Source organism: Chiloscyllium plagiosum, unplaced genomic scaffold (assembly GCF_037043375.1).
Source record: "Chiloscyllium plagiosum isolate Xiang-an unplaced genomic scaffold, Cpla_swu_hap1 HiC_scaffold_18, whole genome shotgun sequence".
NCBI lineage: Eukaryota > Metazoa > Chordata > Chondrichthyes > Orectolobiformes > Hemiscylliidae > Chiloscyllium > Chiloscyllium plagiosum.
Genome location: NW_028270156.1, coordinates 28,038,915 through 28,060,638, shown reverse-complemented (window position 1 = coordinate 28,060,638; position 21,724 = coordinate 28,038,915). Strand labels below are relative to the sequence as shown.

The 21,724-nt window shown below is 40.3% G+C and overlaps 1 protein-coding gene across 3 annotated transcripts in view; it reads right to left on the bottom strand.

The window, feature by feature from the left end:
• Positions 1 to 8,842: 8,842 nt before the first annotated feature.
• LOC122557703 (metallophosphoesterase MPPED2) overlaps positions 8,843 to 21,724 on the bottom strand; it is a 192,961-nt gene continuing 180,079 nt past the window's right edge. For all 3 annotated transcript variants that reach the window (XM_043705579.2, XM_043705581.2, XM_043705580.2), the window contains exon 7: positions 8,843 to 14,778. In XM_043705579.2, coding sequence (XP_043561514.1) covers positions 14,660 to 14,778 — 119 coding nt within the window. In that variant the 3' untranslated portion in view covers positions 8,843 to 14,659. The remainder of the gene's footprint in view (positions 14,779 to 21,724) is intronic.

Here is a 21,724-nt window from a genome sequence, read left to right as displayed (position 1 = left end):
AAATTGTGTTATATGGTGTATTTTATTTAATTTTAATTTATTTTGCTAAATAAACTTCTGTTTTGTTGTTAAAACCAAATCTGCAGTATTGCCTGCTAGTGTTTCAGTGAAAGACCACCACATTAAATTTTTAGAAATATGATCTATCAAGCCATAACTCAGTTTGAGATTTGACTTGTCCAGTGGTAACGTCAGTTGAGATCAGAACTTACTTTAACCCTTGATCTCAGCTCCAACTCTTGATCCAATGTCTATAGTCACAACAGTCTTATGTGTGCCATGTCTTTTTTAAAGTGCTCGTAAGGTGACTACATCTGGTGTGAGTGCCTCATGGTAGAGGTCATATGACTACAGAAGATAGTTTGCATGATTGAATTTCAATCCAATCACAACATTTCTTATATATAGTTGCGCTTAATATATGATGTCGATGTTCACTGGCATATATGTGAACTACCTTTGATCGTCAACACAGGATTAATGTTACAACAAAGATATTCTGACAGCCAACCTCAGAGCATGTAAATTGGACAGGAAAAGAACCCTGGATAGATCCAAATGGACATTTCTCCTATCAAACTTCAACAATCTCACAATCCACAAATTAATTTTTCAGTGAACTCTTCTGATGTTAAAAAGTGGCAATCAATGTGTGCACAGCAAGATCCCACATAGATAATTTGGGCAAATCATCAGCTTTTTAAAAAAAAAAGTGATGTTGGTTGAGAGCCAGCTCATGGGGACAATCCAATCCCTTACTTTTCTTTGAAATAGTACGCGCTGTGGGGTCTTTTACTTGCACTGAAGAGGGCAGCTTTAACATTTCATCCAATACCACATAAATACACACCACACTGACAGGACCAGCAGTTGATGGGAAAAAAAACAACCAATGTAATTTGCTGGCTTTTACATTTCAAAAGACTCTGATTTCTCCCTGGCATTCCTAAGATAATCTCCAGTCTGAAGTAAATTTTGTTTGACAACCCATTGCTTTCACACCTGCTTCCAGTTTTGCAGAAAAGCAGCTGTTAGTCTAAGCAGAGTAACATGAATGACTGAAAACAGGAAGTGACAGCGAGAGAGTGACAAGTGATCTGGAAATGACATGCGATCGTCTGGAGGCTGTTTCTTTCAGCACATGCTACTGCCATGCATGGACTGCAATTTCACAATATACCCACTCTACACTCTAATTGGACTCTTGTCAGCTCTTCGTTACCTTCATACCTCCTCTGTCCTTTGAATTTAATGGTTAATCTGTTTTCAACAGTAGCTTATATACGATAATGTCTTCAGCTAAAAGAAAAAGAGAATTTGTATGTAAAGAACATCTTTCCACAGATGTCTCAAAATGCTGTACAGTCAATGAAGTGCGCCTGAAGTGTAGTAGACTGTTGTAGACACGGTAGCTAATTTGCACACAGTAAACACCCAAGAAATAGCAATCTGATAAAACCCAGAAAAATCGTTCAGCTTTGTGATGATGTTTGGGGGTTAAAGTTGGTCAGAAAACTAGGGATAATCGAAGATTATAAGGAGAAAGCGGGAACAGGGTACTGAGTTGGATAATCAACCATGATCATATTGAATGGCAGAGCAGGATGGAAAGGCTGAATGACTTACTCCTGCTCTCATTTCCTATGATTTGATCTCCCTGTCTTTGAAATAGTGCATCTGAGAGAGCATCTGAGTCCATCTGAGAGAGCATCTGAGTCCATCTGAGAGAGCAGATGGGGCCTTGGTTTACATTTCATATGAGATCTGTGGAACTCTTTACCACAGATGGCTGTCAAGGTTGGGTCATTAAGTATGCTCAAGGCTGGGACAGACAGATTTTTAATCATGCAGTGTATCAAAGGTTATGGGGGAAAAGCAGGAAAGTGGAGTTGAAAATGATCAGATTAGTCATGATCTCATTGAATAGTGCAGCAGAGAGGATGGGCTGAATGGACTTCTGCTATGCATTATTGCATTGCCACCTCTGCCAATGTGGCACTCCCTCACTGTTGCATTGGAATTTTGTCTGGAAAGGGACTGAATTTACTGAGTAAAACAAGTTGAGGTAACTTAGAGGACTATGTGTGAAATATCATTTGACACAAAGGAGATAAGGAGACATTAGGGCAGATGACCAAAATGTTTGGGCCAAGCATTTATTTTTAAGGAACATCTTCATGCAGGACAATGAAGTAGAGCTGTGGAAAGGTTTAGGGAATACATTTGGCACTTAGAGCCTAGGCGGCTGCAGGATTACTCACTGATAGTGGAACAATCACAAAAGGCCAGAATTAGATGAGTTCACTTGGAGATCTCCAGAGTTGTAGGTGATTGTAGAAATAGGGTAGGGTAAGCCCATGGAGAAGAACTGTTACACCAGAAACTAACACAGGATAATGAGCACAGAGGAGATCAGTAAATGGGAGTTGGTGCAAAATAATAATCCGTATTTGCCACATGCCAGAAGATAAGTTTGTTAATTAAAAAAAGGGCTTGTTTTCTTGTTTTGCTTTCATAAAACCCCTGGTATAAATTTCTTTATCTTAGATAGTGGTCACAATTAGGCATTTAACATTCTAGAGCGTAAACTGACCATATTTCAGATTTGTGACAACTCATTGAATAGTGGGGTTTGATTTCCCATGCACTGTCCTCATGAGGGTCTCTCACAAGTGCTTGGAGGCTTGATGCCAGTATCTTTAAGCAATGGCAATGTGAGATGTGGAGAAAGATTAACTGGTAAAGGATAAAAGATTGGTAAAATTGGAAAAGAGCAAATATGAGGTTTCTCATAATGTAAAATAAGATGGTATGAGCAAGTAAAACTATCCTGCAGGTAGAAGATTTACAAGATAGATCATTGGTTTACAAGACAAATGAAGGTCATGTCCATAGTATTGGCAAATCAGATAAAAGGTTGAATTTCCTGCAAAAAGGAAAGCAGAGATAATTAACATCTCCAGCACTACTCTAATCACTTGGAAGTGATTAAAATCCAAGTTGGACTAGGCTTACCAAGTGGTGAATCACTTGGGTTAGTGAGAATTCAACGACAGTGAAAGCAGTTGAAAAGGAAAAGAAAATTCATGAAACGGAGAATGTAAGAGGCTGTAACTTGAATTTCAAAAGTAAACAGGAGAAGGCAAGAGTGGGAGAGGAAGAGAAGAAGAATACTGGTTTAGAATGCTGCAGTTTTTTAATAAAAAAGACCTCAGGGACAATTACAGGAACAAGTTCCAGGATCTTTTTTCTTCATGTCGGATGACATCAGCAATGGGCAAACAAAATCAATCAGTATACTACAGGCCAAGGTTAGAGTCACTAACTTACTTTAAGGATGGGAATAATTCAAAAGAGGTATTTAGTATGTCTTCTTTAATTAAGATTCAAAATGCGGAATGAGAATTTACAGTCAATTCACACTGAATCTGAGGCGGAAAGCATTCTGGAGTTTTTCTTTCTAATTTGTCCATGTAGCATTATTGGATAAACCAGCATTTACTATCCACCCCTAATTGTTCCAAGGGCAGTTAAGTGTGGTGTCTGGAGTCATGTCTAGGCCAGAACAGCAGCTTTCCTTCCCTAAAGTACATTAGTGAAACAGATGGGTTTTTTTTAAAACAAAAATCTGCCACTGTGAGATTTAAATCCATACTCCAGAACATTGGCATGGACTTCCATATTGCCATCCAGTCACATTAGCACAACTCCAACTCTTTAATTGTGTTCAGAATAGAGTTTTGATGAGGAAGTTGAGAAGCTCACATCAACCCATCACTAGTCCATCATATTGTGGCAATGCCCAAATGTTGCAAGAAGACATTGTGAGTAGCATTTGAAATTCTTACAGCAGGACATTCTTACAGTAGGAATACAGAAAACGCAGCCTCAGTAGACAAGCACTTTACATGGCCAAGACTTCATACAAACGGAGTTCTGTTATACATTTTATGCACATTGGAAGACCTTAGCATTTAATAAACCTTAATACTCACTCTGGTTTTTGAAGGACTGATCAGTAGAATGCTATTACATTTAGTAGCACCATTACCATGATGAAAGTGAGACATCAGTATATCCTTACTGAGATACAATTTCTAGAAGCTATTCCTTTCAGGGTAAATGCAAACAATTATAGCATATGGAAAAAAGTAACTGTTTCTACTTGTTCTGGACCACCAGTTGAAATACAGTCAGACCAAAGTTCTAACTTTATGTCCAAATTGTTTTCATCTTTCATCATTTGTTTAATTCACTTGTGGAAGGTGGGCATTACATTTGTCTAATATTTATTGTCCATCCTTGGTTGCCCTTGAGAAGATGATGGTGGATTTTCTTTCTTTGTTTTTTCAATCAACCAGCTCAGACATTTTATGACACATCTCTGAAGCGAGTGGGACTTGAACCCAGGTCTTGTGGCTCAGAGGTTGGTACACTATCACTGCATCACAAGATGGCGAGCTGCCTTTTTGAATCACTGTAAACCATTGGTGTAGATAGACCCATAATGCCAGTGGGGAAGGAGTTTCAGCATTTTGAGTAGCGACATTGAAGGAATGGTGGTCTATTTCCAAGTCAGGATGGTGAGTACTTTGGAAGGGGACTTGCAGGTGGTGGTTTTGCCATGTATGTGCTTTGAATGTCCTTCTAAATAATCATGGCCATGGGTTTGGAAGGCACTGCCTCATGAGCTGGGGTGAATTTCTGCAAAACGTCATGAAGATGGTACACATTGCAACTACTGAATGTGGGTGGTGGATGGACTACAAAATAACTGAAGTCTATCACCATCAGACACTGGGAGCTTTGGAGAGATGCAATGAGATGCTCAAGACTATGATTACAGCAAATTGACACTAACACCTACAGGACTGGAACAAAGAACTGGATTTTGTTATTTGCTATCACAGATTCACTGAATGGATCTACCTGTATTGGTTTAGCCCATCTGAATCGATTCATAGTCATGAGGTAAGTGGTCCATTAAAATTAATTCATAAAATGTTTTTAAGACAAATAAAATTAATTCTTAATATGGACCCATGTTTCCAGAGACTCACAAGAACATGTAAGCAGCACGGAGTATGTTTAAAAAAAACTTCACAGGCAAAAATGAAAGTGTGGGCAAACATGAAAGCTGTAACTAGGACATTCCAAACAGTGGTAAAAACAATGACTGCAGATGCTGGAAACCAGCTTCTGGATTAGAGTGGTGCTCGAAAAGCACAGCAGTTCAGGCAGCATCTGAGGAGCAGGAAAATCCAAACAGTGGACAAGGGGTTAGCGTTATTACCTTTACAAGGTGGCCAACTAAAAATAAGATTCAGTTTCCATTCAAGGTAGTTAGGAGGGTTTGCAATGTTACTTACCTGGTAGATACTTCAGGTTACAGGCAGAACAATTAAACATGATAAAGCGATGTCACCCTAGGGAGGAAGATTAGAAACAGCGAGTTTGTCTGGTGGTAAGAGTACTGGAGGTTACTCAGTGACAGACAAGTAGAAGGAGAAGTGGACAACTCAAAGATAAACCTCCTACAATTTGATTAGTCAATGCTGAAACACTGGGACAGTTAGACATCATATTTTCATATTTACAGGAGGGATAATGAGGGAAGAGCTCATAACATTACTTAGGGAATCCAAGGAATTTTGCAGAGATAACAATGTTAAACATGCACGATGTAGGTATAGGATATAAGTACCAATAAAGCAACATCCCTATAAAGCCAGCCTTGAAAACACCAGCTCAGGTGGAAAAGAAGATTTTATCTCTGCTAAAATATCACTAGTCAACTAAACTTGTTTTGAATCTAGTCAGCCAGCAGATTTATTACAAAAACAGGGAAAGGTAACATGATCAAAATTATGTCAAACAGCTTTTGAGAAGGTGAAGCAATCCTAATGATTTAAAAGATGACGAATCCCCTGATTTTACTAAAATGGGAGTGGTGTGGTGTCTTTTGTTGCAAAACAATGAATTAAATGAGTAACAGAAGAAGTACTATCAGTGAAAAAGGTGACTACAGAATTATTATTTCTATTCACTCATCCAACTTGGGTGACGCTGGCTGCGCCAACATTTATTGCCCATCACCAGTTGCCCTTGAGAAGGTGGTGAGAGCTGCCTTCTTGAACACAGCTGTCTCTCTATGATTATTACTGACACTTAAACAATTTAAGCTTAACTCTGTCATGACCATGAAGAAACACACACCAAACATATCCTCTGGCTTTTTTAAAATTCAAAATTAGATTACTTACAGTCTGGAAACAGGCCCTTCGGCCCAACAAATCCGCACCGACCCGCCGAAGCAAAACCCACCCAGATGCATTCCCCTACATTTACCCCTTCACCTAACACTACGGGCAATTTAGCATGGCCAATTCACCTAACCTGCACATTTTTTGGACTGTGGGACGAAACTGGAGCACCCAGAGGAAACCTACACAGACACAGGGAGAATGTGCAAACTCCACACATAGAGTCGCCTGAGGTGGGAATTGAACCCAGGTCTCTGGCGCTGTGAGGCAGCAGTGCTAACCACTGTGCCACCCATTATTTTGACGGAGCTTAGTAATTCAACTTTATAATGTCAGAATTGATTGTATCCTTGGAATAGATAAAATAATTGTAGACAGATTATCAAGAATTAACGATGTTGGGTTGGTTCAACAGTTGAGGAAAAAAGATGAGAAAGAATTACACAAATTCCATACAAAAAGTGAAGGTGAGTGATTTCTTTTTCTGTGTTTATTGTATATGTATCATGTTTGCCTTGTGACAAAACACATTCAAAAATGGTGTTCGGTCCCACCAAGGCTGATGTATGGAAGGATTCAATGTGAAAATATAAACTGGAAAAATGAAAGTTTGGACTACTTTTGTTACAGGGAATGAACCACATTTAAAAAATATTACTTTGAAGACATGGTGGTCACTTACTGCTTAGACAAAGACATTTGATCATTGACAATTCGGCCTGATTTTTTTGGATTTTGATTGTTTTGTGAGACACAGTGGCATGGTGTGTCTTAATTAATAATTATTTTGCCACATGTTAGAGTTTAAGTTTGTTATAAGAAATAAGTTATTGTTTTCATTCTTGTGCAGAAGGTGCAAAGGTGAGAGATGTCAGGGGCAATGGACGACCAAGATTTTCTTCTTGGTCTGGGGGTGGGATGCTCGATCCACACTGCAATTTGAGAAACATATGTCGTAAAAACACAGTAGATTAATGCCTGATCCAAATGCTCATTGGCCTGATGGAGACACCTTGGTTAAAATAGCAGCTTGGATCGAGATGGTAGCATGAGAGTGGCACAGTGGCTAGCATTGCTGCCTCACAGCACCAGGGACTTGAATCCAATTCCACCCTCAGGCAACTGTCTATGCAGTTTGCACACTCTCCCATTAACTGTGTGGGTTTTCTCTGGGTGCTCTAGTTTCCTCCTACAGTCCAAAGATGTGCAGGTTAGGTGGGCTGGCCGCATTAAATTGCCCATAGTTTCCAGGGATGTGCAGGCGAGGTGGGTTAGCCATGGAAAATGCAGGTTTACAGGGATAGGATAGGGGATGGGATGGTCTCCAGAAGGTCAGTGTACACTTGATGAGCTGAATGGCCTACTTCCATACTGTAGGGATTCTATTTGCTATGTAACTCAAGTAGCCAGTTTGCAGGAGGGAAGGGGCAGGGCTAGAGGAAGGGGGTGATGCCAATGTACTATCTTCATTTAAGAACAGAAGGGATAGTTGGCATAGTACAGCAAATTTTGTTTCAACCAGTAGCTCTTGATAAAACCGGCAAACATTACATACCTCAAAAATTACAATCTACAGCGATATCTGAGTATTTATGCTGTAAACAAAGTATAACATTGATGTGTTTACCTGCTGCTTTACATTCCTATTACTTTCTTTGCATTTGTACATTGATTTTAGGAGGTGTCTTGATGTTTTTACATTGATTGTTTGAGGGATGTTGATGACTTGAAGTGTCACTTGGTCAGGGATTACCACAGTTATCCGTACCTCTTGATTATCTGGAATATCTGATCAACTGTCATGCTCCAGGTCCCATGGTTGTCAATTAATAAAATGTTTGCCATAATATTCACTGAGCCATAGCTGAAAGACAATGTCCCAAACACCACTATCGCTATTGCTTGGTATACACTGTCCCACTAACTTCTAAGGAATCACAACAAGTTGAGGGAAGATGTTTTTCCTCATTTATGTCCTGGTTGGCTGAACCTTCTTAGTGAAGACTGAGAGCAGAGTTTTGCAGATGGCGGACTTGCCCCATCATGCAAAGGAACATTAACTAACTAATGGTGCAAGTTTTGCCATCATTCTTCTAGATTCCAAAGAATATAGTCCTATTCTACCAACAGGGTGAGGTTTTGGCATCGTGGCAATGTCAATGAATTAGAATCCTAAAAGAATGGTAAGACATGGTACATATCCCACCATAACAGATGGTGAAAGCTTAATCCAATGAAAAATCCTTAATGGTGATTATGCTGCTACTGTCAATTGTTGTAAAAACTAGTTGTAAAAATCTCCCTTTAGGGAGAAGTGCCTTCCTTGTGTAGTCTATGTATGACTCCAGACACACAGCAGCTTGATGTTTAATTGCCCTGAGGGTGATAAATGCTGCCTAGCCAGCCATCAACCCATGAATAAATTATTATTTTTAAATCCTCTCCTCACAAGGGCAAGCCTTCATCCCAGGAATACATAAACAGAATTTTTATTGTACCCTCATTTCAGGCAAGGATCACCTTTCTTGTGAAGAAGAGCAAAATTATTCTGTGATCCATGGGTTTACACACTCTGACAGCTTTGACGGAAGGGAGCTAAGAGTTAAATTTTGGTGCTGTGAAGCTTCTGATCATAAAAAGAAATATAACATTATCTGTAAAAAGATGCTCACAACAAACTTTTGAACAGCTCACTGAAAATCAGCTGTTCCACAGAAGGCAACCTGTAAACTGAGTTGCAGGGAGTAAGGACAAGAAACCTCTTAAGTAAAAATCTTGCAGTTTTATTTAGATATAAAGGCTGCTAAATATATAATATCACAATAATTTTATGGAAACAAAAGAACTCTATTTGCTAATTTCCGTTCAACAGAGAGAGGAAAATCAAGGGAAAATAAAAGAAGCCCTCCAGCATTTATAATGCTCAACTTTAAACAAGTTATTGGGCAATTAACCTTTTTTTCTTCATGTGCGCGAGCGAGCTTGCTTTTATACACAGTGCAAAAAAACAATAATAAAAAAAGACCAGCAGTTACAAGAATAAATAAGCGATAATGAAGGTGAAGGTGTGCATTTATTGTAGGGTTTCACAAATAGGTGGGGCATTGTGAGATGTCACCTTTGCATGATCTGGACTTTTAAGTGACTCGAGTCCCACACCAATGTTGCAGACCCTCAACCACCCTCTGAACTCACCACAGCAAGAAAACCCATAGCGTCAACACAATGGAAAATGAATGTTGCCCTTGCCCGTGTCAAGATTAATTACACTGAAAGTGATGTTTAACAAGTTGAAAGCCTAGATACCATCCAGAAAAAGGCTATGTGGCCATTGGTTTCTGCACTGGCTTTTTGAAAGAGGCTTCTTTGAGGACATCTCCAGTTTGTGACCCAAAGATACTGTTGAGCTCTAACAATCTGAATTTGACCCAGCCTTTCCCAAAGTAACTCCTAAATTACACCTCAATGGTGAGAACGTACTTGGAGTACTGTATTCAGAAAATGTCTACTCTTTAGTGGAATCTAGGCACACCATTGAAGCTCTGAACCAGTAATAATTCTCCCCTTACTGAGTTACTGATCAATTTTCAAAGAAATGGATTAGATCCACACTTTCTAATAGGAGGAAAAATGAGGGTATTATTTATTCCTGGACTGTTGCTGTTTTCTGCCTAATGCTGCAATTGTCCAAGGTTATTAGCTTCATTTTGCTCCAAGGAACATAGCAGAGAGATGATAAAACTTGCAAAATGAAGCTTTCAACAATTGGAGGGCATGGCCAGGCAGGTGGTGGAAATGGTCGGGTTTGGGTGGGTCTATGTCCTTGATGCCTGAATTGTAGAGGAGGACAGAAAGACTTCAACGTGTGGAGCTTCATTTAGAAAGCACCTAAAAATGTAGCTATGCTGCTGTTCTTCCAGTGATTTCCTACTCCTGTCACAGTACAGAGTCTGCATTTCTCTTCTTCTGGCTGCAAAACTGGGTAGATGGGGACAGCCTGGAAAATTAAGGCAGACTGAGTAAAAAGTCAGGAAGTAGGTAGAATGTCAACTGTAAAAATTCACTCCTAAACACTCTCATGCTCCTCTCACTTTTTAAAAAGCTCCAGTAATCTTTGAATCTTCACCATCTCCCTTACAGCTGCTCAGCATTCATTTCATTTATGAAGATCTTTAGAACTTTTCTTACATTGAAACTACTGTAAAAACATAAGATGCTGCTGTCTCGGCTAAATAAAATTAAAATTCCAGATTTGAATTTGAAATGTCTAGACGATTTTAGTTTCGCGTGGATGGCACTCTGTGTACCCACTACATTTACACAAGTTATGGCCATTGTCTTGGTGCTCAAATCAATACTTGCAGGTAGCTGTTTCCTTGGGAATGTATATCTTGTTTGGGATAAGCTCCACTCATGCCACTACAAATGCCAAATGGCCTCTTACGGGAAGCTGAGCTGCAGTACAGAGGACAAATTTAGTCCTCATTCCTAATGAAGCATATACTTATCTCTGAACAGGTGAAACATAGGATTGAGTTCTGGGATGAGAAGGCTGTTCTGAGGAGATTTGCAGCAGAATGGGAAAACATCTTTCCTGTCATCCAGAAGAATGAAGGGTGATTTCATTGAACCTTGAAAAAGTTGACATGCAGAGGTATCCCCTTGGCCTTGAAGTGTAGAAAGTTGGAGTCCTAAATGGCTGAACCCTTAACCTGAGACTGAGTATAGGAGAAGCATCGTCATTCAGAGACTGTGAATGTTGGGAATTCTCTACTTCAGTATGCTGTCGATGCTTTCTCATTAAACATATTCAAGATTGAGATGGGAACTGAGGGAATCAAGGGAAACAGGGCATAACGCAGGCTAATAAAGTCAATGTAAATGAAGAGCCACAATCGTATTGATTTGCAGAGCAGGCTCCAGAGACATTATGACCTACTGACATTTCTTGGGTACTTAAGACAAGTGATTTTCTCAGTCTTCAATCGATGTACAAACAAGATCCTTCTTTACAATTATACAGGAGAATCTGGATGCAGCTTTTGATTAAACAAGATGGAAGGTGAAGCACATAACTCTGCAATCACCTCAAGGAGGAATCAATGTTAGCGCTATGTCATCGCAAGTCAATAATACTGGTTGACCGATACCACAATCGCTTTTTGCACTAACATTGGACTAATGTGTTGGCCAACATTAGGAAGGAAGACTTGCCAGAATCCATAGGGTGTTGAGCAAGTTTCTGCAGCATCTGGTTAAGTCCTATGAGAATTAGAGATGCAAGCATAATGTTGTCATGTATACATGTTCCGAAAAAAAAATTACCACTTCCAGTTTGACTGAAATGTGGAGGATAATGTTGAGTCCAATTAAATCTATTCCTTCCCAGATGCTTGGCTTAGCACTGTAGCTCAGGAATAACGGGAAGATTTCCTGAATGTCCCTGTACACAGGCAGAACATTCCTTCACTCACTTCTGTCCTACCTGATCGTCCTTGCAGTACTGAAAGACAATCAGGTTTGATAGATACATCTGAAAATAAGCATTTAATGGCAAAATAACTGGCTTGCTTTGACTGCAGCTTCAGGGCAACACTAGGGATCAAACAGAAAGGTGAGTACACAGACAGAATCTTCCCAGGGTCAGATTGGCCATTTTAGCTGACCTCCGAGAGCTGCAGGTTTCTCAATCAAAACTCTCCCTCTCACTGAAGTGTGCCTCTGCAGTTTCCTTCTGAACACGCTTGCTCTCTAGACAGCTTCTGATCCTCCCTCCAGCCTACATCTCCTCCTGTACAAGTGACTACCGGCTCATGTGTAATTTCAAAATTTGAGAATGGTATCAAATTTAATGGGATTAGTCTAATTAAGACACTTGAAGGGCTTTAACAAAATATGGCAAGACCTTAACAAACTTGCACAATGGGTGTGCTGCTGACAAAGAGATTCATAAATGTAAAATGAACAAAGATATAACTATCTAAATGGAGTGCTGAAATGTATAGGCAGTGAGACACAAATCATTAAAGTGGAACAGGATAATCAGGCCATGAAAAGGCAAACAGAGCAATGGAGCCGATTTTCCAAGTGATAGAATTAAAGCATGGAAGTTATGTTAAACTTGAATATAACTTTTCTTAGCACACATTTGGGGCACTTGAACTTGAACAGAAGGCTTTTGTGAGGAACTTGTGTTTCTCTCAGAGGGTGGTGGGAACTCTCTGTCTGTAAGTATGGTAGTGACTGGGAGTTGATTATTGACGGTGATGGATTGGGAAAGCACAAAGAGAACATCCAGGCTCTTCTTGGAATAGTGCTGTGGGATCTTCATCAATCAAACTGCTGGACACAACAACAATACCCAAGCACAAGAGCAAAGGAACATACAAGAGGTAACTTTCAAGATGACTGCAAGCAAATAGTTCACCAAATTAAAACAAAACCTTCTGCTTTCACCAGACTCTTATGGCATCTCAAAGTGGAGTGGTGACATTCCCAACTTGTCCTGGGCAGCATTTTTGCGATCTTCTGATACACGGGTTGGCGAGGTTCCATGTGAGGATTGCCCACACTGAAATCAGGCCCAAGGTGTTGGTACTCAAAACTGATCATATAACAAAATTCCTGAGAAACAATGACATAGCCTAGGAAGGCGAAGTAACCTCCTGAAAGAGGTGGTGCACCCTTGTTTGGATGACGACGTTGAACCTTGGTGCAGAGAGCACATAAAAAAAAACACAAGAAGTGATCATTTGGCACATGGTCTTTGGCAACATCCATCCTGCTTTGGAAGCGTTGCGAATTGTTGGGAGATCATTCGAATTATTCTGTGTGTAAAGTCATTTCCCTGGGGTCGGGGAGTCCAGAACTAGAGGACATAGGTTTACGGTGAGAGGGGAAAGATATAAAAGGGACGTAAGGGGCAACCTTTCCACGCAGAGGGTAGTGCATGGCTGGAATGAGCTGCCAGAGGAAGTGGTGGAGGCTGGTACAATCGCAACATTTAAAAGGCATCTGGATGGGTATATAAATGGGAAGGGTTTATGGGGATATGGGCCAAGTGCTGGCAAATGGGACTAGTTTAGGTTGGGATATCTGATCAGCATGGACGAGTTGAATTGAAGGGTCTGTTTCCGCGCTGTACATCTCTATGACTCTATAACTCCCTCTATCAGAAGAAAGTGAGGATTATGGGTAAATGATTTTAGATAATGGTTTAAGGCAGTTGACTGGATGAGGATGGGTTTGATGGCCCTAATGGTAATTTATCACTCTTACCTGTTACAATAGAGAGTGTGGAAGATCAACTGAAGCAACCTTCCTATCCCACTTGGCCTCTCGCCAACCACTTACAATTTCTAACCATAAACATGCCATTCAGGAACAAAGAACACAATCCACCCGCTGATTATTTTTCTGACCCCAATTCATACTGGGAAATGACTTGCCTGTGCTCACGAACCAAACAGAAAGCTGTTCATGGATCAAGAACACAGCATGCAGGGAATCTAGCAGCCTTATAAGGAGATGACTAATGCTCAGCTTCGCTGGGCTATTGAATGTCATCAATTCAGTAAATTTAATGTTCCAAAGCTTTTGATCTGCTCCACTGGTAAATAAGAATAGTTTCTGTATCTGGCCAAGTCTTCAGCCAGGAATGACATTATACAGCTGAACCCTGGAAGCAAACTCTTTGTGCAAAAGCACACACACTAAATGGACACCTTAAGCTTCATTAAAGCATTTAGATTATGGGCTTTTTTATGTTTAGAAATGGAATACAGGGAATAGAAAATTGAAAGGCTTGATTGAGGGCCAAGAGAAACTGGTAGCATTAATTGGTGGATGACTCCAAAGCTTAGTGAGGGTTGATCCGTCTAAAAGTCAGTCCTCATTTCTTTAGCAGTGCCCATGAGATGGGGTTGGGTTGCCAACATTTGCCAAAGGGGCACAAATTGGCAGGGACATGTGGAGGGGGTAGTTTCAGAAGGAATCCACCTGGTTACAATCATCCACCTTCACATCAAATGTTCATTTTGTTGAAGATAGCCTCTTCAGAAACCTCTGACATCAAGAAATCTGAACTGAATTGAAACCAAAAATCTGACATTCAATGACTGCGATTATTTCCTTAACAGTTGAACCAGCAGATGCAAACAAAATATCATAGTTCAGCTCTTACAAAGTCACAAAGCTTCATTAATCTTATGAGAACCAATCTGTATTAACAGCACAATCGCTACGATTTGTACCAGCATTTTTACAAAAAAAAAGAACCAGGTCATACAAGAGAAAACATTTAAACAGAATTATTATTTTTCTTTTAAAGTCACGCTTTCCATTAGAAAAAAAAATGGCAGTTTATAGAACCTCCATCTTGCTGTGAGGAGCAGTTCTCAGGAGCCTTGAGGGTTCGGAAGGTCAAAGATAATTGGCGGATTTATTGGCTGGAAGCTGACTGTGCAAGTGGAGGCGTTTATGTATGTGGTGTAGCCATCTGTCATGATACCGTAACCTGTGAAGGAGAAAAGGGTCACCTCAGCATTAACCTCCTGAAGGAACACCAGACTCATTATCCCGCGCTCTATACCACAGACACATCAACACTCCGAGCTCACACTGTCTCACACCCACCCTGTCCCCCAGTGCCGTATGAGTTCAGAGTAGGAAGCATGATATTTCTATAAGTTTCTGAGGTAATGGGTGTCAAAGACCTGAGAGATGGTAGCACATTCATTGTTGTCCATGACTCCCTTCTCTTTTAAAACACTTCTTAAAACTAACCTCTTTGACCAAGCTTTTGGTCACTTGTCCTGATGTTTCCTTGGCTGTCAAACTTTAGTTGATAAATCACTTCTGTGAATTGTCTTTGGATGTTTTGCTATGTTAAAAGATGCTGTGTAGATGTAAGTTGTTTTTGGTGGAAGAGAAACATATCTTGAATTGTAAGTGTCTTAATCTTGAATCTCCTTTAATTTTCATTTTTAATGAAAACAATGCCAGAGTTGATCTCAAATTGTTCAGTGGCAGCCTTGGTCAGAAGGTTTAGGTTCTAGGCCTACTCTAGAAACGTGGATACATGATACAGATTCATTTCAATACTAAGGGAGTGCTGCTCTGTTACAGTAGTAATGTACTTACGTAAGGTATGACTTGTCTGGATAGCGTGCAGTAAAACAATAGTTTTTACTGTATCTCGATACATGTGACAATAATAAATCAAATCAAAACAGTTGGAGATATAGCCAAGTGAATAAAAGGTTAAACCAAGGGTCTTATCTATTCTCTCAGATGGATATACAAAGGATCCCATGAAACAATTAAATAGATAGCATGTTCACCCGGTTACTTTGCCAACATTCCCCTCTAAAAACAAAATTCAAGTAATCTATGCACTAATCGATTTGCTATTGATAGTGTCATGCTAAGTGCAAAATGGGCACTTGCATGTTCATACCAACACTGACTACACTTCAAAAAAAAAGTCTACTTCAGAATATTTTGGCCTCCATATTTCATGAGGATACAATTTCACTGCAGGAATTACAATGAAGATTCAGTGGATTGTTTCCCGTGATGAGAATGTTTGTCTATAAAGAATGGCTCAGCAAATTCTCTCTCTGCAGCTTTGAAGACTAAGATGTGATCTCATTGGAATATATAAAATTCTGAAGGGGCTTTACAGGGTAGACACTAGAACTTGTTACCTCTGGCTGGGGTATCTAGAATATGGTGACACAGTGTCAATGTGCGGGACTGATTATTTAGGAATGAGATAAGGAGGATTTCCTTCATTCAAAGGGATGTGAATTTTGGGAATTCTCTACCGCAGAGAGAAGTAGATGCTTCATCATTGAATACATTTAAGACTGAAAGAGAGGTTTTTGCTCTCTCAGGGAATCAAAGGAGATGTGGAATGGTCAGGAAATTGAGATCAGTCATGATCATATTAAATGCAAGCGCACAACAAATAGGCCAACATCCCTGTTTCTTATGTGAAAATGGACATACAGAAACTAAGGCAATTCTTCAAAGTGGCTGAGATTGATGAAGAAAAGCAATTCATGCAATGGGTTGTTGCATTAAAGTTGACATGTGCAGCTCAATATGGATGGGGCATTGAACTTCACTGATTAGTTTTAATCATTTAACGTTAATCTACAATATCCAAGAGAAAAAGAGAAGTCTTTAGGAAGTTCTCAATTTTCCAATTATCTAAAAGGACAAGATGAAAACTTTATAGAATTCTCGTAACTTCATGTCTGTAGGTAATAAATCCATGGATGTACTGAGTTTAACACACATATAGAAAGCAGGTCACTAACACCAGTGCTTCACTGGGGGCTCAGTGATGATGTTATCTAGTATGGTGACGAAATGTCTGAAAATGAATGTTTCAGCACAGCGAGCAAACTTACATCCAGTACTGAGTTTAATTCTGTCCTGTTGGTATTTCTACTTAGACAACATGTTATTTAAGGTGCTGGAATGATAAATAACTTCATCCAGTGTGAGTCATCAGTACCTGTTGGCCTCAAAGAATGTACATTTATATAGCATCCTCAAGTATCCTTCCAGCCTCCCAATGTGCATTGCAACCAGTAACTTTTGAGTTTTGACCACTATTGGGTTTGTAGGGAAACAGTGCAGCCAATTGGAGCACAACAGAATTGCACACTAGGGAAGTTATAGGAACTCAAATCAGACCTTGGCTGGACCAGGGCATAATTCTTGCTGGATTTTCTTGCTACGCACAGGCTGTACAGAACTGCTCTAGTACCTGTACATGCACGTAAAGATGTTTATGAACAAAGTTTATTTTTGCAATAAATGGACAAGATGATCACAAAATGAATTTCAAATTTAATGTGGTAGTTGCTCACAAGGCTGCAGATTTAGTTTTAACAATGAAATTGAAGGTTTACTGCACAAAAGAAATAAGAACAAAATATACCAAACAATTTATTGAAATTTAAGTTGGTTTTGCTGTGCATTTTGAAATCTTTCAAAAGCCCATCTACTCCCCAGTGCTATCAACTTACAGTTAAATTAAATCCACAGAAATGTTCCTTCTCGATCAAATCAAAAGACTTGACTTAACTGCTTATTCATAGTCCCTATCCTGTGAACTGTGAAGTCTTTTCCCTTGAATAACCACACAACTGAGAGCTTAAAGATTCTCAGTTCTAAATAGTCTGCAGAATTGAAACCAAACATTCTCAAATTTGGAAGTTTTTACAAACTACAACACTTAAAGTGGGATAATTATTCCCTCAATTGTTCTGAACAATTTACTTTTCCAGGAGAGGCTATACTTATAATTGACTCTTCTCAGATATCCTTTGAACTGAACCCAAACACTTTTTAGCTAAACTTTAAAAACGTGCTCATCCTAGATTCTGCTACAGCTAATGGTGCAACGTATTTTCTTACCTGTTGTAACCCCTCTCCCCTACAACACAAACAAACTTCCATTAACACTACATGTGTCCCGGCCATCATATGTTCTCTCTGACATGTATTGGCTTTAAAATCAGAGTTCAAGACTGAAATACCTAATTTTTAAACTACTTCACAAAAGTAGGCTAACAAATAAGTGTCACAGTTTAAACATTTTGCTAATAATCTTTGTGTAGTTTTTTTCCCTACAATAGGCTAGATCTTTATTTGTTAATTGTAGATTCTTGGCTGAATCTGATACTGATGCAGTCTAATATATTACTGGCAACACTATCATCGTTTTTTAACTCAAACTTTGTAGTGGACAGGGACAAAGGAAGGACTCAGTCCAGCCTCCCCAACTGGCCTGTAACAGTGTGGATACAGAGTGAGCACTCTACATTACGGGGAAGAGCATAACTAGAGGCCACCAACATGAGATAGCCAGCAAGAAATCTGAGGGAGAATTCAAAAGAAATGTATTTACCCAAAACAAGATGTGCAAGTCACCACCACAGGGACTAGTTGAAGCAAACTGTGTGCATATAGTAATGCATAAGCTAGATAAGTATATGAAGGAGAAGGAAATAGAAGATTGTGATGATAAATTTAGCTAACGATGCTCAAATGCATTACATATGCTGGTCTACTCCTGTTGGGCAAAATAGCTGGTTTTTGTGTCATAGATTCTCAGTAATTATACACAGAATCCAACAAAACAGGAACAGTTGAATGCCCTTATATCTGTGGTTTTATTTATGTAAAAATGATTGCCCAGAATATCAGGTACAGTCTACCGTGAATAATGTTCTTTATGTCTCATTAAAAAGGTAACCAATAAGATGATATTACCCTCCATGTTGTATTCCCATGGTAATGTGCTGAAGGTCAATCTTCAGCCTATGCTGAAATCTCTGAAATGGCACTCAAATCCTCAACTCCCTGGCTTTATAGAGAAAGAACTACAATTTTAAGCAAACCAGTAGTAACTGTCAAAGACAAAGGCTCTTGTATGTCCATGGTCACAGGACGATTGCACAGGGGATTGGGATGAGAGGGAGAAACACAGGATTAGGGTTTATAGAAGGGGAGGGTTGGGGTAAAGGAGAAAGAATTGAGGGGAGCATGGCAGAATTGAGAATGGAGTGGTGAAGATACAGAAATGAAGAGAATGTTCAAAGTAGGTAATGAAGGGATATTAAAGTGACACCTGTTTAGAGAGTACCAATAGAGAGGATTATAGAATGAGTAACTATCAGTGGAGGGAAGGGAAGCTGAAAGAACTCACATCACAAAGGCGAAAGTGGAAAGGTGACAGCAGTCAAAGGGGGCAGGTTGAGAAGACATTTGATTGAGGTATTCATAACTGAGGGACATCTGGACAGGAAGAAGCTGTTCCCATTGTCAGAAGGATGTAGAGACACTGATTTAAAGTGATTAAAAGTGACATATGGGAAAACTCTTTGTTTTATATACACAGTCATTGCTCGGATCTGGAATGTGATGGTGGAGGTCAATTGAATGGGGACTTGTAAACATGGGGAGAAAAAGCATTCAAGGCTACAGGGAAAGGGCAGATGAGACAGACTAGCTAAAGCACACTTGCAGTGAGCAATCAGGGGCTTGACAGGCTGAATTGCCTCCTTTTGAGCTGTAAGCCCATCTTCTTGGCAGTGGTAGGGTGGGATGGGGAAACTGAACGACACAAGATGCTGAAAGCAGAAGTTAAGTGACACTTCTGATGGATATCAGGCTGACATTAGTTGGTCAGTGGTGTGCTTTAAGGAGCGACAGTGATGTGTGGCTGTGGGTTTGAGGTGGTGCAGACATTACCCCAATCCATGACAGTCTCTAATTAGAGTGGAGTAGGTACAGTTCCCACATGAGAAATCACCGACATGAAGCCACAGTTGTTAATTCTGATTGTCTATTTATTCATTAGGAACACAGCAAGACCGAGTCAACAGACTTTCGTGTGCAACTGACAGTGATATCAGTTATCTTGATACCTTGGCTCACCCATTTTAAATGAACAGCCACTTCATTTAAACAGCTGCTGTTGCCATTACAATATCAAGTAAGCAGAGTTCATGCAACAACAATTATTATTTAACTGTCCACCACCATTCACAAGGGCATGTGGCAGGCTGGCAGAGCTTAGATCTGATTTGAAAGAACTGCAGGTGCTGTAAATCAGAGACAAAAATAGAAATTGCTGGAAAAGCTCAGCCAGTCCAGCAGCTTCTGGGGAGAGAAATCAGAGTTAATGTTTTGGGTCGGTTGAACCTTCCTTAGATCTGATCCATTGGTTGTGGGATCGCTTAGCTCTGCCTATTCACTTGCTGCTCAGACTGTGTGGCACACAAACAGGTGGGTTTGTACCTTCACCAGGCTGCCAGGTGTTGCTCCTGACATGCCCTCCTGGACTTTTCACTGAGCCGGGGCGATGCCCTGGCTGGATGGTAAAGGTAAAGTAGGAAATATGCTGAGATTGCAGATTGTGTTGGAGTACAATTGTGCTGCTGGACTCCTGGGTATGAACTGCCTGATCTGGTTTGAAGTCAATCGCACGGTGTGAATGCCACATGACGAGAGGGTGTTCTCAACGTGAAGACAGGAATTAAAGTCTGCAGAAAGACCGTGCGGTGTTCACTTTTAGTAATACTGTCATGGACAAACGCATCTGCTGTAGGCAGGTTAGTAAGGATAAGGTCAAGTATGAACTTCTCCCTTGCTGGTTTCCTCACCACCTGCTTCAGACCCAGTCCAGCAGCTGTGTCCTTCAGGGACCTGACCAGCTTGGTCAGTAATGGTGCAACTAAGCCACCCTTGATGGAGGAGATTGAAATAGCCCACCCAGAGTATACTCTGCACTCTTGCCACCCTCATCACTTCCTCCAAGTGTTGCTCAATATGGAGGAGGCCTGATTCATTGGCCGAGGGAGGATAGTAAACAGCAGGAGGTTTCCTTGCCCATGTTTTAACTGCCGTGAGTTTTAAAGTGCTCACAATATTGCTAAACATCCCAACGGTGTCTCACAGATTATTAAACAGAATTTGACACTGCACCATGTCAGCTCCTTGGGCCGGTTTCCAAACGCCTGATCAAAGACATAGGTTTTAAGGGATGTATAAGAAATGGAAGGCAAGGTAGACAGGCAGAGATGTATAGGCAGGAAATAGGGCTCAGCCGGCTGAACATATGGCCACATATGGCAGAGTGATTACAATCAGAGATGCTGTAGAGGACAGAACAGGAATAGTGCGTAGATCTTCAGGTGGTGGTGGAAGCTGGTAGAGGCAAGTGTGGATGAGACCAGAGACCAATTATTAGCATGAAAAATTATCCTCACCAAACTTATACATATAATGGCACATTCTTGAGGTCACTTTGGAAATTTTTCAGACTTTTGGGGTGGGGAAAACTCTTGGGAACCCGTCTCTACACACTACACGCTCCTCTGCAGAGACAGAAATACCTCTGGGGGAACCTCTTACAAAGGAGAGCTCCCTGTAGAGACTGAAATACTTCTGGGGCTGTGTTGTAAAGGTACAGATCAGCTGTAATCACACTGAATGGCTGAACAGGCTTGAGGGACTGTGTGTCCTCTGCCTGCTCCCTACGGCAGATACGATGAGGTCAGGCATCCTTTGACAAGGATTGCAAGCAAATATGTTCAATATTGGATCAATAGCTGTATTCGATCAATCAACAATTCAGGGTGACCAATCAATTCTATTCAATTCAGAATACAGCCCCGGGAATCAGCAGCTCGGAACATTTGAGAAAACTGGAGGTTTCTCCCCCAAAAATGATTGTTGCTCCTTAAATGGCTCTAAAAGCGATGTTTCAGGAGGAGCTGGCAGATCAGGTTGTTAGTGAAACAGGCTTATCCCTGAAGCTGCCTGGCTTGTCCTCTATACACTGCTCTCTGAAAGCTTTTGACATTTTAAGAAGCAATTTCTGTAACACGAATTGCTGCCAGTGTGCGTGCGTGTGCGATTGGAAATGCAAATGAGTC